At 38.2% G+C, this 24,917-nt stretch overlaps 1 protein-coding gene across 4 annotated transcripts in view; it reads left to right on the plus strand.

The window, feature by feature from the left end:
• The window catches only part of PCSK5 (proprotein convertase subtilisin/kexin type 5), a 454,731-nt gene that overhangs the window by 303,260 nt on the left and 126,554 nt on the right, over positions 1-24,917 (plus strand). Inside the window, exon 21 of one of the 4 annotated variants that reach the window (XM_021065022.2) lies at positions 651-3,284. The exons of the other annotated variants lie outside the window; for them this stretch is intronic. Coding sequence (XP_020920681.2) covers positions 651-766 — 116 coding nt within the window. The 3' untranslated portion in view covers positions 767-3,284. Of the gene's footprint in view, positions 1-650; positions 3,285-24,917 lie in introns of those variants that run through there. 4 annotated transcript variants of the gene reach the window in all.

Genomic DNA, 24,917 nt, shown 5'->3' on the forward strand with positions numbered 1-24,917 from the left:
TAACAGCTTCAAAAAATTCAGCTGTGAGTCAATATTCAAAGGAAGAGTTAATTATTACATAATCCCAGAAACAAAATAGCATGTTATATAATTTTAAATACTTTCAATAAGCGTAAAACTAATATTCTAACTAGTAAGAGACTATTGTGTCACTATATAATAATCAATTTTTTTCCTAGTAGTAATGCTGCATTACTATTATTAGTAATAATAATGGTAATGGTGCATTACTATTATTAGAAATAAGCTATTAGTAGTGGTGCATCTGATATCCGGTGTCTTGGAGTCAATGAAATATAGAATAAATGACTATATATGCTCTGCTCTAGGTAATTCCTTAAAGAAAAATTCCTGGCTTATATTATTATTGATTTCTAATTTATTCTTTTTCTAATCTTTTTTTTTTTCCTTTCATAAATGGATCTCAATCACATTTACCGTTGGACTGCAATCTCTCTCCTTGAAAAACAATGCTGTTGACTGAAATCACTTGGGGTGGACCAAATTTCCTCCCTGTTGACTGCTCCTGAATGATCTCTTCCAATCCCCCTCATCTGCCTCTCTGGCCAATCACAACCTTCTGCCATGTGTGTCCATCATGCTGCTCTCGTCCTCAACTTCCCCTCTCTCTTGCTGACTTCCTGGAAAAGCAACGGAAGAGTCCTGGGCGGAAGGAGGCTTCTGTATGCTAGTGAAAAAGAACAATCTGTGCCAACGGAAGGTTCTTCAACAACTTTGCTGCAAAACATGTACATTCCAAGGCTAAGCTGCCATCCTAGATGTCTTTGTTCCTGTAGACTTATAGATTACTCCATATTATTAAAAAGAAAAAAAAAAAAAAAACAAGCAGAAAAAAAAAAAAAGCAAGCCATCTCTCTCTTTCTTGCTCTCTTTTTCTCTCTCAAATTTGTGCAGGGAGATGGTGAACTGTTTTGTCAGAACTTAAATGGAAAGAAAAAAATAAACCTACAACAAGCCTACCTTTTATAACTGGGTGTTTAGTGCTAAACAGCCAGAACCACAGAGACAGTATTGTATGACCAAAGCATTTGATGCCAAAATTTGACGTTAAAGTAATGATTTGATTTCCTGCCCTGGTTTTGAAGGTCCTTTTTTATTTTTTCCTTTTGCATTTACTTGCTTGTTTCCCCTTTCAAACACCTAAATATACCTTTCAAAAACATCACAAGAGCAGACATAGATCAAAATGAAACAGAAAGCTCTTGCATCCATCATTTTTCATGGTTGAGTCCACTGCTGGGGGAAATGGCAGAAAACTGGACCAAAGGGCATTAAGAACATCCCACAGAGTTGTGTTCAGTGTCGTTTTTCTAGGGTTTTCACAGTTGAACATTGACACTTTCCACCTAAAATATACTTCACACATTATGTGCTGGTTTTGGCATTATGCTCACTTGATAAGTCCACTCCACTGGTTTCATCAGAGAGACTTGCTGCTATTGGCATTTCCATGGTCAATTTGGTCATTTTACATACAGCTGGTCAAATGGGATTGCTCTGCATAGTCAAACTGGTGATGGAGAGAATGCAAAGATTCACAAAACAGCTGAGACTGATCCAGCTGCCCCAAATCCAGAGTGTTCGTTCACTTATAGACCCTGCACAATCTCTTGGTGCTATTTAGCCATTATCTCCATAGCATTTGTTTCAAAGGCCATCAGAAATTCCATGTGTTGTAGTGGGAAGCATTTTGGATATGATGAAGGAAATTTCTTCCTGGATTCCAAAGTTTCTAGAAGGTCCTGTATTTTTTAAGAAATGGAATTTATTTAAATAATATTTAAGCTCGTGCCCAAGTTGGCTGGGCAACATTTTTCAATGGTGCTTATTAGAAGTTTTTTCATCTTGTCATTTTAAGAAAATAAAACTGGAAATGGAATATGGGCAGCATGATTGTACCCCTCCTGGTTCTGTAGTTTTCCCACTCCTCTGTCCCTCTGTAACCATGCTATGATGCACCTGTCCACTGAATGTCAATCAGATCATCTGTTTTCTTGGAAATACCTTCACTGTTTTTTCTGTGACTCGTCAAATGCATCCTGGAATGTAGCCGACTGAATTATGGGAAGAATGTATGGATAAGTGGCCAGAAATGAGGAAGCCTGATAGAGCTGTAAAGAGATCTGAGTTTCTCTGTTTAGAGGAGGAGAGACAAATACCATGTTTCATAGCAAAGCTCTATTGGTGACTTCATTTGCTGTAAGAGTGACCAGCCGTCTTGTAGGCTTCTGACAGCCTCACTTCCAAGACATCACTGGCCTTCCAGATGAGAAGATAAATGATGTCAATATAGGTTATCTTGGGAAGCGAAGGCTCAGGTCCCCATACACACAGCTAACTAGCCTACTCTGAAAATCTTCATTCCTAGACATCAGAGTTAACATGGAACCCAAGGTAAATAATGAGAAAAAAACCTACTCACCTTAGTGATAACGTTGCAGTGCTATGGAGTCACATAATGATTCATAGGTAAATAGGGAATCGACCAATTTTGCTGGGTAGTTTTCCTGTTCATAACACTGCAGGCCCTTCTGACCCAAAGAAAGCAAATTAGTCCTGGGTATGCTATGTAGAGTCTTACATTACAAAGGCACAGTCTCTTTGTGAACAAAAGCACGTGTGAGCCTAAAGCAAGCCCAAGCCTAAAGCAAGCTCAAACAGATGGCGAAACAAGATTTGCCTGCAAAGGAATCCATTTAAATGAACCAGCCCATAATATTTGAGGCACAATGTTACTATGAAGGGAAAAATTTAGATGATGTCTGTGTTCTTAGATAAATAACCATTAATCTGACAGCCAAATTCATTGGGGTCCACCAATGTGTTCCATTTCTCACTGACCATGCAGGCACACATCGTGGAAATACTGGTTTAACTACTAGTGTGTTACTGCCTCGTTTATCTACAGAATATTATTAACTAGAACATAATGCTTTCAAAGTTTAAGTTAATGTTATATATTATGTATAAATATATATATTCATAATGAGATATATGTAATGGTTAGTACAAAGTTTGGAGACTTAACAAATGCTCTAACCTTCTAGAGACAAAAGTCCTATCTTCTGTTTTCTTTTGTCTATTTTTCATTAGTGATCCATTGTTAAATCCAAACCCACTTTTACTGAAAAATACTGTACATGTGTAAAATGTTCAGTTGTTTTTTTGTAAAATATAGTAGAATGGTTGTAATTGATACTGGCCAAAATCAATGTTATTCCATATTTTATTTTTTCTATTAAATTAACCTAAGTTCCTGTTTATTTGATCTGTTCATACCCATGGGCAAATATCTCTGAAAGGGTGAGGTCATGAGAAACTTCTGTTTCCACAGAGAAGCTGAAAATGGAGGAAAGGGTGGAGTATGAAGCATCTAAAGTGAGGAGGAAAGGGTGAGCAGAGGTGTGAATTGAGAAAGAGAAAGTAAAGCAATAGAAGAAAGGAACGGTTTGGACTTGCTCATGAATGTAAGCTAAATCCCATTTTTAGTAAGCAGACAGTGAACAAATATCTAGAGAAGCTTGGTGCAGTTTCTATTCCATTGTACAGATGCCATCCCAGTGAAGAGCCATCTGGGCCTGCTCTTTCCCTGGGTTCCCCCAAGATATGGACTAAAGCACGCCCACTAGTGGATGCAGTGGATGGTGGATGTATGGAAGGGTGAAGACCAGAGGGCCTGGCACTAGGAGATGCAGAGTGTGAAAGCTTCTACAGAAGATGGCCTTGTTCAGTGGGCTGATGCCCTGTGTGCCATGGTCAGTGGCTATCTCCCTGGATGCCTACAAGATGGCTTTGTTTAAAGCCCATTTCCAGAAAATGCCACAGAATGGCACTGGATAGTGAGCAAAAAACAACCATGGATTACAGTCTTTGTGAATCCTGCTTGAAGTGGGCACTTTAAAGGTTCAGGGTCCTGAACCTTTTGCAAAAGAAAATGAGAAATCAAGAGCACTGACACACATATTGAGTTCCAATTAGCTTTAAAGGTCTAGGCATACAAGAAAATATGAGTCTCTGCTGCCATGAAGTCTCATTATGGGGATGGGAGAAACTACTTTTATTGACCACTTACTTTGTACTACACAACATGGGAATATAGAATATATACATATTGATATAAATATATCCTCTTAGTTCTCATTAAAAACTCTAGAGCAGGAGTTCCCATCATGATGCAGTAGAAACGAATCCGACTAGTAACCATGAGGTTGCAGTTCAATCCCTGGCCTCGTTCAGTGGGTTAAGGATTCAGTGTTGCTGTGAGCTGTGGTGTAGGTCACAGATGCGACTCGGATCCCACATTGCTGTGGCTCTGGCAAAGGCCAGCAGCTGTAGCTCTGATTAGACCCCTAGCCTGGGAACCTCCATATGCTGCAGGTGCGGCCCTAAAAAGACAAAAAAAAAAAAAACTGTAGAGCAGAAGTACACATATTATCCCGTTAATGAAAGAGAAGACTGAGGCATACAGACTTGAAATAGATTGGGATTACATTACCAGACTCAGTAATAAAAATAAAATTCAATGGCAAGACAATTAACACTAAACAGTGAATTCTAAATCTCAGATGAATGAGACACTAGGTTCAAACAGGCAGAAATTCCTTTGAATTGGATTGGTCAGGGTGAGTTTCTAGGGCAGTTGAAACTAGCAATGATTTTTGGAAGATGGCTAAGGCTTCACTAAGCAGATGGAACAAGAGCAGGAGGAATGTACCAGTGAACTTGCCACTCAGGAGTCGTTCAAGGAACCAGGAATTTTTTGCAATGGTTTTAATCCAACTAGTCCATTGCTACAAAGGACAGTGATTCAACATCTGATGGATTAGTCAAGAAGAACTGACATTTTTACCAAGTAAAATTTCTCCATTAAAGGATCAACAATGAAGGCACATCTGAGTATGGAAATGTTTAGCACCTTATCCTTCTGTAGTAAGAATATCATGCCTCTAAAATATAAATGGGCATCCATTCTTAACTGTTTTCATATTATCATTCAGCTTCACACAAAGGGCAATGACAGAGAGCAGCTTGACATTTATGGAGAAAACTGGATGCGATTTTAAACAGTGGCTTGACCAGTTCTGTGCTCCCTCCTTTGATCTAAGACACAATGGCAGTGGGAGCACAAAGGCCAGCTGCACCCCGGCTTCACTTGGCCCAAGCTGGGCTCTGGGTCCCAAACTCAGTATGCCTCAGTAACAAAGTATAATTCTCCCTGGTTGACATCCATTTCCACAATTATTTATGTTGCACACCCATAAAATCTGAGATTCTCAGCAGAATACCTTGGAGCCACTGACAAATTAAGCAGGGCCTAGCCAAGATGAACTTAATTTCACTGTGGCCCACTGGAACAACTTGGCACTAGAAATGGGACTGTAATCCATATAATCATATCTCCTCTTCATCATGAGAGGTAAGATCTGGACCAGAGTCAATTCTTGGGTAAGAATGATGCAGTTATGCAGCATCACTAAGTCTGAGAAGTCAAGTCTGGGCCCTGGGAATGGTAGCAGTTCCTTCCCACTCTACCTACAAGGGATTTAGAAGGAACTTTGTCCTGTTACTGAAGGATTTTCTTGCAAGTCTAAAAGGCCATTATTGGGTCCCCCTGCCCCCAACACTTGTTGCTTTTTCAAGGCCAAATGTCAGACAATAATTTTGCATCCCCACTTCTAGAAATTTCCAGAAACATTCCCTGAGGCCTGAATTGTATGATCCCTTTTCATTTTAGAAAAGAATATATTATTCTGAGACTACAATGTTTTGATGCTGGCAGAGTTTTAAAAATGGCTTTATTTAATTTGACCCCCACAAAAACCAGGAAGACCTATAGAGACAAAATTTCTGTTGCAAGATTCACAACTAGTCAAGGGTTTGGGTGAAACTCAAACCCACAGCATCAACCTTCTGCACAACACTGACTCATTTTTCAGAGTGCCAGAGAGAAAACAAGAATTACTTCCATAAATAAACTCGGAGACTCGTATATACTAAGCTATGAGGCCTTCATTCCCTCTTCAAGCTGATAGTCTAGTGAGAAACACAGGAAAAAAAAAATGCATGTTATAATATGAAACTATCTAAGTGCCTTAAAAAGGACATAAAAATGTTGGAGTCCTAAAGAACAAAGTTACCTTACCCATCAAGTGTTGAAAGCCATCCCTTGCTCTATAAGCTTTCCAAGGGCATCCAGGAATAACGTGAAACATTCAAAATACACTTGTCTCTACAAGGTGCAATAGTAAATGATATTTTAATTACATATCTACAAAATACAACATGTCAAACAAGTCAACAGCAACTCAACACTTAAGGCATCACATATAATTAAACGTAATGTGGGATAAAGTTTCAATGTTTGATATGAGGTGGGACTCACAAAAGTAGGAGAACCCAGGATCTGTTGGGATCCTAACATAACTGCAAAGGAGGGAGAAATTCACTCTTCATGCTGGGGAATTATATTTCTATAAAGTCCTGATCTTAAGATTCCCACCTGTAGATTAAAACAGCTACTTGCCATTTCCTTTCAGCTGTCTAATAGGCATCTCAAAATTCCATGTCCAAAATAGATTTCTGACTCCCCAGTCTGCTAAATATTGTTATCACCAAGTGTCTCCCATCTCAGCAAATGGCATTAAAATACATCAACTTAAAAATCCGTCTATCCACCAGCTGTTCCAACCTAAGACCTAGGATTCCTCTTTCTCCACCTCCATATCCAATCCATTAGCAAGGCCCCATTAGCCACACCTCCACGATATCCCTCTAAGTGATTTACTTCTCCTCACTCCAGAGCTGTAATTGTGAGTCAAACCACCATCCTCTCTACCCTAGACTACTGCCAGAGCCTACTAACCAAACTCCCTGCTTCTCACCCCTCCTTTCTTCTCTTCCTCTCCCATCACCCCCATCCATTCTCCACACGGATAGCAGAGTGCTGTTACAAATACAAAATCTGATTTCACCTTTCTTCCTATTCACTCAAAATAAAATCTGAACTCCTGACCTCCTACCTTTCTGATCTCTCCTCAAGCCCCCTTCTCTCTTGCACGTCATGTTCTAGTCACACCAACTTGCTTTTTGTTCTTCAAACAAAACTAGCTTAAATGTGCATCTAGACCTCCGCTCCTCACATGGCTGCTTTCTTCTCATTCTGTAGGTCTTAGTTCAAAAATAGCTTCCTCAGACAGCAGGTCCCTCTACCACTCACCCCACACCTGTGTACTTTTTTGGTCTTTTCATAGCACTTCCCACAAATAAGACACCCTACAGCTCATTGACTTGTTTATTGTCTGTCTTTCTCACTAGAACGACAGCACCATGAGAGCTGGAGTTTTGTCCATCTTGTTCACAGCTATATCTTCTATGCCTAGCATAGTGCCTTGCTTAATAATTATTTGTGGAATGAATGACTAAAAAGACTTCAGAGAGAAATGACATTAGACATGAGTCCTGAAGGATAAGCAGGAATTTGTAAGTCAAAGAAGGTGAGGAGGTTGAAGAAGGATTCTCTCAAGAGACAGCTGGTTCAAAGGCACAAAACCATCAAAGGGCTGGTGGACTGAGAGGTAGGAGTGGGCAGGGTGAGCAACTAAAGGGAGGGAATGGGAAGACCCTGGAGGTCAACTTGCAAAGGGCCTAGGATGGTTTATTGCCCTTCTTCTACTTTCTTATCTTCAGAGGCATTCAACCCTCCTCAGAGAGGCTAATTGACTTGTTCAAGGACCCTATCAAGTTAACCTGTGTCTTCCTGCCAACAAATTTGGGAAGCATTCATTCAGATAGAATGCTGAGGAGGCTATATTTGCTTCAGTCCCCAGGGATTGATGGTTGCACTGAGCCAGCTGAATGATAGGACAGGGTACTAAGAGGTCCTGTCAGATTACCTCATATAACAGAAGTTAGCCATAGCTCCTCTTCACTGGAATGTCCATGGCCAGAGCGACAAATTTGGCAAGACCTGTTTGCAAGACTAGACTTGGGGATAAGAGCTGGCTCAGAATCTTCTTTTCCTTCTAAGAGAAAATCCCTTGCCCTCTAAACTGTCATTAACAGAGAACAACATGCAATAATAACCCCCATATATGGAGTACTTCCTATGTGCTAGGCACTGTGCTAAATGCTTTATATGAGATATTTCATCCAATATTCTGAACTGTTTGATTTTGCTCTCTTTTTACAAATGAGAAAACACGTGGTAAATGCCTAAGGCACCTTAGTGGTTAAATGGAAGATCTGGGATTAATTTAAATCCAGACGCTCTGATAGCAGAGTCTCTAGCAGAAATACAAGAGCTAAAGACAAAACTGTCCAAACAAGCTTCAGGCTGTGACCATGGAGACTGCATCAGGATTGCAATGTCAGATGACAATGCCTGGTCCAGGGTCCATGCTGTCTCTTGGGAATAGAGAAATGTCTACCCAGGACTGCTCACCATGGCCACATAGTGCTTTGTGTGACCAAGCCAGGAGTAGATTTCATTATCATCAAGCGAATTAGCAGCAACCAATGAGCCACATGGGCAAAAGAAATCAGGAAAAAACCTAAAGGAAATGAGGCAGAGGCTATTAAGAAATGAGGATGTTGTGCCCCCTTCATGCTAATTTTTCTCCATCTGGGAAGCCATGATTTGCATTCTCTAGCCTCAGAAGAAACGAGGAAGAAATAGAACAGAGATACTGGTGACATCGAAACATTACAATGCTGCAAATCATCACATAATACAAATTCTGTGAGCTCCTTTGACAAATATAGTAAGACATAAATTCTTTCCAAATGATATTAAACAGGATTTTCTTGACACTTGAATCATAATGGTTACAATATAATAAAAGCTAAACTATCAAAAGGGAAGACTTTATATTACATACAGGAGTGTGATTTTTAATTGACTTGTACCATTAGAGGAGCCACAAATATGAGAGAAACCAGGAGTCATCTTGACCAACTTCCCTTGACTATTCCCCATATCTGATCCATCAGCAAGTCAAGACAATTCTATCTCCAAAATGTATCTCAGATCCATTTTCTGTCCTTCACCTGTAATGCTCCTATCCTAGTCCACACCACCCTGGATCAAGCTACTTCTCACCTGGGCTGTTGTGACACCTCCTAACTAGCCTCACTGAATGCGTCCTCTTGTGTCCACCCTCCACACATCCTCATCTTCTTCCTCTAATCTATCCTAACAGCAGCCAGAGTGCTCTTTCTAAAAATTCAAAGTTCACATGAGACTCCACTGTTTAAATCCTCCCATGGCTTTCAATTTCACCTAGGATCAAGTTGAAATTCCTTTCCATGGTCATCAAGGTCATGGTCAATCTCACCACCCCATCCCTCTCAACTCATCTCATGCCATTCTCTCCCTCCCTTCATATTTTCCAGCAACACTGACTTTCCCTGATTCCTCTCTTCATTTACCATATGCTATTCCCCCTAATTTAACATTAGGCCATCCTTAGTCATCTACATGCAGCTAAGACTTATTATCTTGGTCCCAGTTTAAATGTCACTTCATTACCTGATCCTTCTACTTGAGGTTAGATATCCTTATTATGAGCTCTCACACATGCCTATACTCTACTTGCCTATCAATTATACTATAAATATCTAGTTAGTTGCAGGAGTGTTGATGTATCTAAATCTCAGTACAAAGTTTGTTGCATGGGGATAAAATCTGTAAATGTCTTACATCTCATGAATCTAGCAAACTGTCTCTCATAGAGTAGGTATGTGATAACTCTTTGATCAGTAGATGATTAAATCAATAAATGAAAAATTGAGTGTTAATTGAGTAAACGACAGGGAGAAAATAGCCCAGCCCCAAACAATGGTACAACTAAGTTCTAATCTCGATTTTTTTTATGACATTAGGATAGCCCTCTATGTGTTCATCTCGGTTTCCCAATCCTCAGCATCATCCCTGTGAACATTTCTAGCCCTTATATTCAATGTAAAGGGAAAATCCCCATGACAGAACTATGGATTCCATCACCAATCTTAAAACCCACAAAACCTTTGTCACAATCTCAATAAAGCTAATGCCACTAAGTGTGCAGCTGGGAGTTGATTAGCATTGAGGCAGAGTTCTAAAGTGTCCCACTAAACTCCCATCCTGTGAAGGAAATCTGCAAAAGGAGTTAAAGGTTAGTATCAACTGACTTTAAAGTAGGAGATTATTCCTGAATTACCTATGTGCACATAAGGTAGGTCAGAGGGATGCAAGAGGAAAAGGCAGAGAAGGTATAATGTGGAAGAGTGATCAAAGAGATTCAAGAGGAGAAAGGATTTGACGCACAGTTACTGGCTTTGAAGATTCAGGAAGCAGGTCCAAGAACTGCATGCAGTCTCTAGAAACTGAGAACAATTCTCAGCCAAGAGGTGGCAAGGAAACAAGGACCAGAGTCCTGCACTCTGCTGTCAACCTGAAGCAACTTGGAGCAGATTCATCCCTGGAACCTCCAGAAAGAATGTAGTCTGTGGCACATTAATTCCAACCTTGTAAATCCAGGAGCAAAGAAGCAGCTGAGACACACTGAGCCCAGACTTCTGACTGACAGAATGGTGAGAAATAGGTGGGTGTTTTGTTAAACTATAAAAGTTATGGTTACTTGTTACAGCAGCAATAGAAAACTAATACATATTAGCTTATTTTCATAGCTGAGATCTGAGGATCAGGCTTCTAATTAAACATGTATGTAACAGCCCACTATAATCTTCCCCAGAGATCTTAGAGGGTTGGTATTATCTTTTCACTCCCTCCTCCATGCTTCAGATTGTAAGTGTCTCCCCAAGGGGAGCTTTGACTCATGTCTCGTGCTCAAATTTTTGGTGCTACAGCCTAGGAGACCTGCCTTTTTTTCATTTTTAAAATTTTTATTGAAATATAGTTGATCTAACAGTTAATAATTTATACTGTTAAACAAAGTAATTCAGCTGTACATATAAACAAATCCATTCTTCTTCAGATTCTTTTCCCACATAGATCTCAGAGGACATCGCTCAATTACCTAGCTCTGGTGGCCAGTAGGGCTTACATTCCTGGGTCCCCTGGGACTATAACAAACAGTTTGTGGCTGGCTACCATGCCAAGGGCACCTGTGCAGAAAACACTGACAGTCTTTTGTGAAAGAAGCTTATATGCTTGCCTGGAGCTTTCACCTGAAACCAGGCTTCTGGTTTGGCACACTCTAGGTCCTATTAAATGCACTCCTGCGACAGAATGCACTCTCCCTCTGCCTCACTCAGTGTGGCTGGTAAATTTCCAGAAAGGAAATTGTACTCCTGTATGCCACCCTGCTTTTTGTGACTACCACATAGGGGAAACCTCTAGATCACCTGGCTCTGGTGGCCAGCAGGATTTAAAGTCACAGTCTCACAGAACTCCATATATTTGCATACTTTAAGAGCTACTGCCTGAGAGTCTGGCTTCCAATCAGCTTAATTCTAGATGCTTACTGAGATCCTCCCCTTTGGGACATAAAGAGCTCTTGGCACATTGCAATGACTGGAACCCAATAAAAATAAAATAGGCTACTTGGAAAATCACAAAGGTTTGAAAGACAACAGAAATCTAGGGCAGGGGTGAATGACAACATTCATCTCCTACACAAGGCCACTTATTCAACACCAGGAGAGGTGGATGTTTTATCTTATCCATAGAAACGAACACAGAGAGTTAATGAAAATTAGGGGAAAAAAAACAGAAGTATATTTTCCAAATGAAAGAGCAAGATAAAACCCCAAAAAATTTCCTTAATGAAATGGAGGTAAGTAATTTATCTGATAAAGAGTTCAAAATAATGGTCATAACTTTGCTCACTGAACTTGAGAGAAGAATACAATGAGAATTTCACCAAAGAAAGTACAACAGAGAAGCAAATACAAGTCACAGAGCTAAAAGATACATCCGAACTAAAAAATACAAGAAAATGGGTTCAACAGCAGATCAGATGAAGCAGGAGAAAGGATCAGCGAATTCAAAGACAGTGCAGTGGAATTCACCCAAACAGGAGGAAAAGAAGAAAGAATGCAAAAATAGTGAATGAAGATAGCTTAAGGGACTTATGGGACATCATCAAGCTGACTAATATTCACATTTTAGGGGTCTCAGAAAGAAAAGAGAAATACGCCAAAAATTTATTTGAAGAAATAATGACTGATAATGTCCCTAATCTGAGTCAAGAACATTCAGATCCAGGAAGCCCAGAAAGTTCCAAAGAGACAATCAGACCAAGATACATTACAATTAAAGTATCAAAAGTTAAAGAGAGCGTCTTAAAAGCAGCAAGAGAAAAACAACTCATTACATACAAGGGAATCCCCATAAGATCATCAGCAGATTTTTTTTTTTCATCAGCAGTTTTTTTTTTTTTTTTTTTTTTTTAGCAGAAACTTTGTGGACCAGAAGGGAATAGCATGATAGAATCAAAGTCCTGAAAGAAAAAAAAAAAATCTTCCAACGAAGAAAACTACCCAGAAAATTTGTCATTCAGAATTGAAGGAAAAAGAGTTTTCCAGACAAGCCAAAGATAAAGGAGTTGATCACTTGTAAATTGGCCTTATAAGAATTGTTAAAGGGATTTTTTTAGGCTAAAAAGAAAGAGTACTACTTAGTGACAGAAAAACCTATCAAAGTATAAAACTCACTGGTAAAGATAAATATACAGTAAAATTTATAATATTATTATGTTGTAAAGATAGTAAATTAATCACATAAAGCTAGTAAAAGGTTAAAAGATTAATAGTAGTAAAATAACTAATAAGAAAAGTAGTTAAGGAGTACACAGATAAAAAAGATATAAAGTTTGACATCAGAACAAATTGTTGGGGGGAGTGAAAACATAGAGCATTGAAATACATTGAAACTCAAGTTATTTTCAAGTTAAAATAGACAATTATTAATATAACTTGTTACAAGTAAGCCTTACGGCAACCAGAAAGCAAAAACACAAATAGTAGACACACAAATGATAATAAGAAAGGAAGATAACCATACCACTATTGAAAAATCATCAAATCACAAAGAGAGAGCAAGAAAGACAATATTGTAAATCAACTGTATTTCAATAAAATTTTTTTTTAAAAAGAGAGCAAGAAAAGAAATAGAGGAAATCCAGAAGAGCTAATCTGTAAACAACAAAATTTCAATAAGTACATTCCTGTTGATTATTACTTTAAATGTATATGGAGGAGTTCCCATCGTGGCACAGTGGTTAACGAATCCGACTAGGAACCAGGAGGTTGTGGGTTTGGTCCCTGCCCTTGCTTAGTAGGTTAAGGATCCAGCATTGCCATGAGATGTGGTGTAGGTTGCAGACACGGCTCAGATCCTGCATTGCTGTGGCTCTGGCGTAGGCCAGTGGCTACAGCTCCAATTAGACCCCTAGCCTGGGAACCTCCATATGCCGCGGAAACGGCCCTAGAAAAGGCAAAAAGACAAAAATAAATAAATAAATAAATAAATAAATAAATAAATGTATATGGACTAAATTCTCCTATTAAGAAATAAAGAATAACTGAGTGGATTTAAAACAAAGATCCATCTATAGGCTGCCTATATGAGACCCATTTATGCAAGGATACACAAAGACTGAAAGTAAAGGGACTGAAAAAGATATTCCATGAAAATGGAAACCAAAAGAAAGCCAGGGTAGCTATACCTATATGAGACTAAATAGACTTTAAAACAAAGACTGTAGTAAGAGACAATAAATAATAAATAATAATAAAAGGGCAATCCAAGAAGTAGATATAACATTTGTAAATATTTATGCACTCAACAAAGGAACACCTAAATTTATAAAGCAATTATTAAAGACCCAAAGGGAGAAAAATAAATAGCAATACAATACTAGCAGGGGACTTTAATATCCTACGTACTTGCCTTCGACAACATATTAGATCAGATAGACTTAATAGATATACATATATAGAACATTTCATCCAAAATAAACTAATAAACAATAACAACAACAACAAAAACAGAATACATGTTCTTCTCAAGCACACATGGAACATTCTCCAGGATAGCCACAAAACTATTCTTAATAATTAAGAAGATTCAAATCATATCAAGAATCTTTTTCAACCACATAGTGTAAAACTAGAAATCAATTACAAAAAGAAAACTGGAAAATTCACAAATATGTAGAGATTAAACAACATGTTACCAAAAAATGAATGGGTCAAAGAAGAAATCACGATGTTAATTTTTGCAAAAATCTTGAGGAGTTCCTGTCATGGCTCAGCAGAAACAAATCTGACTAGCATCCATGAGGACACAGATTCAATACCTGGCCTTGCTCTGTGTGTTAAGGTTCCAGTGTTGCCATGAGCTGTGGCAGACTTGGCTCAGATCTGACATTGCTGTGATGTAGGCTCATGGCTACAGCTCCAATCAGACGCCTAGTCTTGGAACCTCCATATGCCACGAATGTGGCCCTAAAAAGCAAAAACATCTTGAGACAAGTGAAAATGGATGTATAACACACTAAAACTTATGAGATGTAGCAAAAACAGTTCTAAGAGGGTAGTTCATAGCAATAAATCCATTCATCCATGATGTTATACACAGAAAATCCTAAAGATGCTACCAAAAAACTATTAGACCTTGTCAATGAATTCAGTCAAGTTGCAGGATATGTATTTAATATATAGAAATCTGTTGCATTTCTATACACTAACAATGAAAGATCAGAAAGAGAAATTAAGGAAACAATCACATTTACCATCACATCAAAAAGAATAAAATACCTAGGAATAAAACTACCTAAGGAGGCAAAAGACCAATATGCCAAAAAATATAACATGCTGATGAAAGAAACTGAAGATAATACAGACAAATGAAAAGATACATCATGTTCTTGGATTGGAAGATTTACTATTATTAAAATGACCATACTGCTCAAGGCCAGTTGTGGAGTCAATGCAACCCCTATCAAATTACCAATACAAAAAAATTTTTTTAGTCTTTATGGAAACACAGAATACCCCAAATAGCCAAAGAAATCTTGACAAAGAACAGGGCTGGGGAAATCACATTCTCTGACCTCAGACTATACTACAAAGCTACAGTCATCAAAACACAAAAGTGTTTCTATGTCTGTGGTAGTGGAACAAAACAGACATACAGATCAATAGAGTAGGATAGAAAGCCCAGAAATAAATCCACACATCTGTGGTCAATTAATCTATAACAAAGGAGGCAAGAATATACAATGGAGAAAAGGCAGTCTCTTCAATAAGCTGGGGAAACAGGATAGCTACATATCAAAGAATGAAATTAGAATGTTCTCTAATACTATATATAAAAAGAAACAAGATGCATTAATGACCTAAATATAAGATCAAATACTGTAAAACTCCTAGAGGAAAACATAGGCAGAACACTTATTGATATAAATTGCAGCAGTATCTTTTTTGATCCATCTCTTAGAGTAATAGAAATAAAAGCAAAAATTTTAAAATTCAACTTAAATTTAAAAGCTTTAGCACAGAAAAGGAAACCATAAACAAAATGAGAAGACAACTGATGGAATGGGAAAAAATATTTGCAAATGATGCAACTGGCAAGTGATTAATTTCCAAAATATACAAATAGTTCACACAGCCTTATATAAAAAAAAATAAAAAATGGGCAGATCTAAACAGACATTTCTCCAAAGAAGACAAACAGATGTCCAAAGACACATGAAAAGATCTTCAATATCACTAATTATTAGAGAAATCTAAATCAAAGCTACAATGAGATACCACCTCACAGCACTCAGAATGGCCATCATCAAAAACTCTACAAATAATAAATGGTGGAGAGGGTGTGGAGAAAAAGCAACCCTCCTACACTGTTGGTAGGAATATAAATTGGTGTAGTCACTATGAAGAACAGTATGGAAGTTATAACTTAAAAAAACTAAAATTAGAGCTACCATATGATCCAGCAATCCCACTCATGGGCATATGTGCAGGGAAAATAATAATTCAAAAATATACATGCACAAATACTATGGAGAACAGTATGAAGATTCCTTTAAGAACTAAACATACCATATGACCCAGCAATGCCACTCCTGGGCATATAGCACCCCAATGTTCACTGCAGTTCTATTTACAGTAGCCAAGACATGGAAACAACCTAATGTCGATTGACAAAGGAATGGATTAAGAAGATGTGGTACATATATGCAATGGAATACTACTCAGCCATAAAAAAGGACAAAGCAATGGCATTTGCAGCAACAAGGATGGACCTAGAAATTATCATATTAAGTGAAGTCAGACAGAGAATGACAAATATCATATGATGTCATTTATATGGAGATGCTAATAAAAATGATACAAAACAACTTATTTATAAAACAAACTCACAGACTGCAAAATCAAATTTAGGGTTACCAAAGGAGAAACCATGAGAGATGGGGTAACTTGGAAGGGATAAACACACACCCACACACACACACACAAACACACACACACACACACTACTGTATATAAAATAGATAACTACCAAGGACCTACTTAGAGCACAGTGTGGTCTACTCAACGTTCTGTAAAAACCTGTAAGAGGAAGAAAGAATGGATGTATGTATAACATTCATTTTGCTATGTAGCTGAAGCTAATACAACATGTACTCCAATAAAATTTTTTAAAAAGAAGATACATGCACTCCAATGTTCATAACAGCACTATTTACAACTTCCAAGACATGAAAGCAACATATGTCCATTGACAGACGAAAGGATAAAGAAGATGTAGTATATGAATACAATGGAACATTGCTCAGCCATAAAAAAGAATGAAATAATGCCATTTGCAGCTGCATGCATGGACCTAGAAATTATCATACAAAGTGAAGTCAGTCAGACAGAGAAAGACAAATATATAATATCACATGTGGACTCGTTAAAAAAGGACATAAATTAACTTATTCGCAAAACAGAAATGGACTCACAGAAAACAAACTTATGCCTACCAATGGTGATAGTTGTGGCAGGAGGACGGATAAATTAGAGTTCAGAATTAAAATATACACATTACTATACATAAATAGATAAGAAACAAGAATCTATAGTATAGTACAGGGAATTATACTCAATATCTTATAACAACCTATGTTGGGAAAGAACCTAAAAAAGAATACATGTTTAACAGATGACTTTGCTGTACACCTCAAAGACAACACTATAAATCAACTATGCTTCAATAAAAAATTTTTTAGGAGTTCCTTGGTGGCTCAGTGAGTTAATGATCTAGTATTGTCAGTGCTGTGGCTCATGTCACCACTATGGTGCTGGTTCAATTCCTGGCCCAGGAACTTCTACATGCCATGGGCAAAAATAAATAGATAAAAAAATAAATAAGAAAAAAATTTAAATAAATATGAAATTAAAGAAAAAGATGGGCTTACTTCTTATTCGAAAAAAAAAAAAAAAGAAAGAAAGAAAAGAAAGAAAAAAGCAGAATTCCCATTATGGTGCAGTGGAAATGAATCTGACTAGTATCCATGAAGTTGTGGGTTTGATCCCTGGCCTTGCTCAGTGTGTTGGGCACGTGGCATTACTGAGCTCTGGTGTAGGAATAAAAAATGAAATAGATACTAAAAGTACAATAGAAATGATCAGCAAAATTCAGAGCTAATTTTGGCAAACATAAACAAAATTAACAAACCTTTAGCTGGACTCACCAAGAAAAAGAGAGGACTCAAAATCAGAAATGAAAGAAGATATTATAACTAATACCACAGATATATAAAGGATGATAAGAGACTATTTTAAACAATTGTACACCAAGAAAATGGACAATCTAGAAGAAATTGATAAATTCCTAGAAACTTACAACCTATCATGACCAAATCATGAAAAAGAAAAGCTGAGCAAATCAATTATTAGTAAGGAGATTGAAACAGTAATCAAAAACTTCCTCACAAAGAAAACTCCAGGATCAAGTGGATTCCCTAGTGAATTCTAACATTTAAACAAAAATTAATACCATTTCTTCTCAAACTCTTCCAAAAAAACAGAAGAGGAGGAACACTGCCAAATTCATTCTATGAGGCCAGCATTACCTTGATACCAAAACCAAACAAGGATGCCACAAGAAAAGAAAATTACAGGCCAAAATACCTGATAAACATAGATGCAAAAGCCCTCAACAAAATATTAGTAAACTGAATTCAACAATGCATTAAAAGGCTCATACGCCATGATAAAGTAGGATTTATTCCAGGTATGCAAGGATGTTCAATATCCACAAATCAATCAATATGATTCACTATATTAACAAAATTAATGGTAAAATTCATATGATCATCATGATAGATGCAGAAGCTTCTAGAAAAATTCAATATCCATTTATGATAAAAAAAAAACCTCTCAACAATATATTGGGAACATACCTCAACATTATAAATACCATTTATGACAAGCCCATAGCTAACATTATACACAATGATGAAAAACCAAAACATTTTCCTCTAAGACTTGGAACAAGACAAGAATGCCCATTCTTGCCACTTTTAGTCAATATAGTATTGTTGACTCTAGAAATCACATAATAAAAAGAATTAAAAGGCATTCAATAGCAAAAGAGGAAATAGAACTGTCACTACTTGCATATGACATATATAGAAAACACTAAAGACTCTACCTAAAAAAAAAAAAAACTGTTAGAATAAGCAAATTTAGTAAATTTCCAAGGTACAAAATCAGTATACAAAAATCTGTTACATTGCTTTATACTAATAATAAACTATAAGAGAAATTAAGAAAACAATCCCATTTAAAATTGCATCAAAAAGAATAAAATGCCTAGGAACAAATTTAACCAAGGAAGTTACAGACTTGTACAATGAAAACTCTAAGATGAAAAGAAATGGAAGAAGATGCTCGTAAATTAAAGATATCCTGTGCTCATGGAAAAATTACTATTGTAAAAATGTCCATACTACCTAAAGAAGTCTACAGATTCAATGCAATCCCTAGCAAAATTCCAAAGGCAAGTCTCATAGAAACAGAACAATCCTAAAATTTGCATGGAACCACAAAATATCCCAAATATCCTAAGTATTCTTGAGAAAGAATAACAAAGCTAGAGGCATATCACTCCCTCATTTCAAATTATATTACAAAATTATAATAATAAAAACAGTATCTGGCATGAAAACCAGAAATAAACCCATGCATATAAGGTCATACATTCAGACAAAGAAGGCAAGAATATACAACATGTAAAGAACAGTCTTTTCCATAAATGGTTTTTGGAAGACAGGATAGCACAAATAGTCAACCACTATTTAACACCATTCAGAAACCTAACTTATAACGTATAAAAAATTTGACATAAGACATTAAACCAGAAAACTATTAAAAGAAAACATAGATGGTAAGCTTGTCATCTGTCTTAGAGGTAAGCTTGTCATCTGTCTTAGAGATAATTTTTTCAATCAGGCAATAAAAGCAAAAGACAAATGCAACTACATAAAACTAAAAAGGTTTGCAGAGCAAAGAAAACCATCAACAAAAAGAAAAGGCAACCATTTGTAAATCATATATCTCTAAGGGGCTAATATTCAAAATATGTAAAAAAAAACTCACACAAATCAATAGCAATATACATGTATAATAATATATATAATCTGATTAAAAATGTGCAGAAGATCTGAAAAGACATTTTCCCGAAGACAAACAGATAGCCAACAGGTACATGAAAGGGTGCTCAATGTCACTAATCATCAGAGAAATGCAAGTCAAAATCATAATTAGAGATCCTTTCATCTTTGTAAAAATGCCCATTATCAAAAAGACAAGGAATTACAAGTGTTGGTGAGAATATGGGTAAAGGAGAACACTTGTGCACTGTTGGTGAGAATGTAAATGGATCCAGACACTAGGAAAAACAGTATGGAGTTTTCTCCAAAAATTAAAAATAGAACTACCATATGATCCATTCCACCTATGGGCATATAACCGAAGGACATAAAATCGTTATCTTGGGAGTTCCTGTACGGCTCAGTGGAAACCAATCTGACTAGTATCCATGAGGACACAGGTTCAATCCCTGGCCTTGCTCTGTGTGTTAAGGATCCGGCGTTGCCATGAGCTGTGGTGTAGGTCTCAGACATGCTTGGATCCTGCATTGCTGTGGCTGTGGCATACGCCAGCAGCTACAGCTCTGATTCGACCCCTAGCCTGGGAACTTCCCTATTTCTTTATTTAAAAAAAAAAAATTAATCACTATCTTGAAGAGACATCTGCATTTCCACGTTCACTGCGGCATTATTTACAATAGCCAAGATATGGAAACAATCTGAGTGTCCAATGATGGATGAATGGAGGAAATAAATGTGATGCCTATACATGTATATACAACTGAATATTATTCAACCATAAAAAAATCTTGTCATTTGCAACAACATGAATGGACATCGAGGGCATTATGCTAAATGAAGTAAGTCAGGCAGAGAAAGACAAAATTGTATGATCTCACTTATATGTGGAATCTAAAAAAAATTGATCTCATAGATACAGAGAACATATTAGCAGTTGCCAGAGGTGTTGGGATATGTGTGAAATGGGTAAAAGAACAAAAGACACAAACTTTCAGTTTTAAGATATGTGTCATGGTGATGCCATGTACAGCATGGTAACTACAGTTACCTTTGTAAAGGGATTATAGTTTAATACTATATTGCATATTTGAAAGTTGCTAAGAAATTAGATCTTAAGTTCTTATAAGAAAAATGTTTTTCTAACTATGTATGGTGGGACAGCTGTTAACTAGATTGTGGTGATCATTATGCAACATATACAAATATTAAACCATCATGGTGTACATCTGAAACTAATATATGTCTATTACACCTCAAAAAATAATTTTAGGAGTTCCCATCATGGCGCAGTGGTTAACAATTCCGACTAGGAACCATGAGGTTGCGGGTTCAGTCCCTGCCCTTGCTCAGTGGATTAACGATCTGGCTTTGCCATGAGCTGTGGCGTAGGTTGCAGACGCGGCTCTGATCCCTTGTTGCTGTGGCTCTGGCGTAGACCAGTGGCTACAGCTCCGATTCGACCCCTAGCCTAGGAACCTCCATATGCTGTGGGAGCTGCCCAAAGAAATAGCAAAAAGACAAAAAAAAAAAAAAAAATTTAGAAAAGGAAAACTAGTACAATTAGAACAGATCCACTCATAATAGATATTTTTGCAAAACTCCAAGGTGATCTATGAACACATTACAGTTTGAGATGCAGTGCCATGGCAGGGCATTTCTTTCTAGAGTTTAAGGATCCTACCCTTAATGTATTGAGAGCAAACTTCATGCTGTTGAGAGTCAACTGCAAACTTCATGCTGTTGAAGGTGTGCACTGAGGAATTAGGTAGCTGGTCCTTGAACAGGCACTAACCAGTCAGAGTTGAAGCAAGTTAGCAGCACTTTAGGTCAAAGAAACAACTACTGAGCAGCTGGAGTGTTGGGATCCCCAGCCTGAACAGGGAGCTTGATAGGCCCAGCTACCTGGCTGAAAGTAAAAATTGGGAATTTGTTTACAGGGTCCCAACAGCTTGGTGGGGAAACAATGTCTATCCGTAGCTGCTTTAATAACCCAGCCAGTTCACCAGTAAGCTCTGCCTCAATACCATAGTTACCCATCAAGATAATGGATGATGGTCACATGACCACTTTCCATGTTTGGTTTCTTAAATGAGCTGTATAATCAGCCATATTGTCAGCAGATGGACAAGGGTGAGCCTTATCCTTTTCTACTTCCTTTACTGCAGATTCAAACTTACCATTGGCTTACAATCCCTCCTGTGTTCACTCCTGTGTTCACTACGTGTTAACTCAGTGTGGTTATCCCCATTTCAAGGTGAGGAATCAGAGGATTTGAATGCTTAATGGTTCTCTCAAGGCCACATGATAACCTATGTCTTTTGCTCCCCATCCAGTGCTCTTCCCCTAACAGCAAAGCTACCCCTGACTTTTCCTCTTTTTTCCACATCTCAGTCTTCCAACGGCCTCCTAGGCAGGTGCACATCTTCTACCACCCCTGCCTGTTTATATAATTATGAGTAGAGGCTGGGTTGAACCTGGTATATTATGCTAAATAAGTCTCCATCTATCTCTAAGCAAGTCTTTACTCATCCTTTCCTGGAAATAGTTCAGTATCATAAACACACAATATGTAGAGAGGTTGCCTGGTTTCACACTTTGGTTCTGTCTCTAGCTGTGAGATCTTAGGAAATTGGCTTAACCTCTCTGTATCCCTGCCTCCCTATTTATAGAATAAGGATGATCATCATCTCTCTCTTCTAGGGATGCTGTGAGGATTAAATGCCTGAAAATTATTAAAGTGCTTCTAACAGTGCTTGTATGTATTAGACACAATGTATGTTGATGACTATTATTAGCAAAACCATAAATTTTGGATTCATCCTTGATGCCTCTTGGCCTATGTCTCACCCATCACTATATCTACTCAATTTAGCTCTTGAACATCTTCAATCTGTCTTCTTCCCTCCATTTCCACCACCACCACCACCACCACCACACAAAGCTAGCTACCAATATCACTTGCTAGAGGCAATCTGCAAACCATTCTCTTGCGCCCTCTCCAGTCCCTGCTTTATCAAGAAGCCAAAGTGGCTTCTCTATTTGTCTTTTTATGGCTGCACCTGTGGCATATGAAAGTTCCTGGGCTAGGAGTCAAATCAGAGCTGTGGCTGCCAGCCTACACCACAGCCACACGGGATCCAAGCTGCACCTGTAACCCACACTATAGCACATAGCAACGCGGGATCCTTAACCCACTGAGTGGGGCCAGGGATCGAACCCGCATCCTCACAGAGATAATGTTGGATCTTTAACCTCCTGAACCACAACAGGAACTTCAAAAAGTAGCATTTTAAAAATGCAAATCTGATCACAACACTCTGCTGCTGAAACCTGTTGCTTTTGGGTTATCTTCAGGACCCTTTAAGGGCTGCAAGACCCTGCAAGTTCTGCCCCCCACCCCAATTTCTTCTCTCTTTCCTTGTCTCTGTGTCTTCCTTCCATTTACTCTGGCCTCCTTTCAGTCCCTCATGTGGGTAAAGCCTACTCTTGTAGGAACCTTTTGCAGACATTGTGTGTCCCACTCCCACCCTATGTATCTGATTTACTCCTCCCTCAGCACTGCTGGACTCACCATTTCACATTTGCTTTTGTGATTATTTGATGTCTGTCTACTAGTCCAGACTGTAAACTCTGAGAGGTCTGGAAGTGCATTTGCTTTTTCTTAACCACTGTATTCCCTGTACTTAGCACAGTTACTGGCATATAATGTTGGCTAGATAAAATAGTGTTTTAGGAGTTCTCTAATGACCTAGCAGTTAAGGATTTGGCATTGTCATTGCTGTGGCTTGGGTCTGATCACAAGCCCAGGAACTTCTTGGCATGCTGAGGGTGCAGCCAAAAAAAAAAAAAAAAAGCATTTTCATGGATAAAAGAATGAATGAATGAAGTAGCCATGGCAGTTAGAGAGGCAGGACAAGTATGGGTTGGTGTTTCCAGTGGTTTGACTTCTGCCTGGGGGAGGATTAAATTATTTCGGATTCAAAACTTCAGGTCATTGGCTAGATAACTGTTGAGTTGATGAAACCTTTGCTTGTATGTCATGAACTATGTTGGAAGCAGCTGAACCAGTACAAAAGGAGCAACCAGAGGTTGGTTCAGGAAAGGTATCATCTCAAAGTACACACATCTTAAGGGTTATATAAAAACCAAAAGCTGAAAAATAGACTTCCTACATTCTCACTACTCAATGTCTATTATTTCTTTAGGGGTTACTGCCTAGAAAGGTCTTATCTGCACCCAAGTATATACACCTTAGTTTGCTACTCCCCCACTACTAGGTTGGACCTTACTCTCCCTCCTCCAGCAACGTGGGAGTAAAACTCCATGACCCAGGCCTGGAGAATGAAGACCCATATATGCTTTCTCCACAGACTACCATGTGGAGTACACTCACGGACCATGGAGGGATTCTTAGGGTGGACTGGGGCAACTTGACCTCTAATATCTATAACAGAAAGGAAGCTGACTAATAGCCATATCACCCGGGAATGTTCAACCTTGCTAAATATTTCATGAGGCTGGGAGAACACGCGGGTCAGGGCCCCACCAGAATCAAATCCAGGCCCTGCTCCATCCTATGATACACATTCTCTGGGCTTCTGATCTCTGCAGTTCAGGCTGTTTATTGTAAGCTCCAAGAAGAGAGAAGCCCCATCAGCACTAAAAATTCCAGATACAGACAGGTGCTTTAAAACTGTTGATGGTGATATCCACAGAAACAACATCAGTCTCCTTTTGTTGTCTCAAGCTAAGTATTAGGCAACTCTAAAATAAAATATAGATGATATTTATCCGTACCATTGCAAACACTCTCCAGGCATTAAGGAGAATTTCTAACTTTGTGCTGAATTCTTTTTTTTCTCTCCTGTACTCACCATTGAAAGACCTTATAGCATAACCACCAATCACTATGGCAAATCTAGAAGATCCTTGTACCGTGTCCACTGGCCACTTCCTACTGCCTATTCTAAACACTAACTCAGGAGTACCAAGGAGCCTGAGCCAAGATGGTGAAGAACAGCATAGAGTGGTAGTTCTCAAAAATGAGCAGATATCACAATCATTGGGAGTGCTTGTTCAAACAGATTCTTATCCCTCCTACTCAAGAGTTTCTCACTGGGTAGGTTCAAGGTGGAAGCTGAGATGTTTACATTTCTAACAAGTGCCAGGTGATGCTGATGCTGCTGGTCCCTCTCTTTGAGAACCAGTGGCACGGATGTTAGTCACAGACATAGTAATTAGACCACAGTGATCTGGGTTCAAATACCGGCTTGGCCACTTACTGCG

This window comes from Sus scrofa, chromosome 1 (genome assembly GCF_054392235.1).
Source record: "Sus scrofa isolate SSC_HxYL_T2T_F1_AM1 chromosome 1, Sscrofa_HxYL_maternal_Yorkshire_Landrace_v2.0, whole genome shotgun sequence".
NCBI classification, from domain to species: Eukaryota; Metazoa; Chordata; class Mammalia; order Artiodactyla; family Suidae; genus Sus; species Sus scrofa.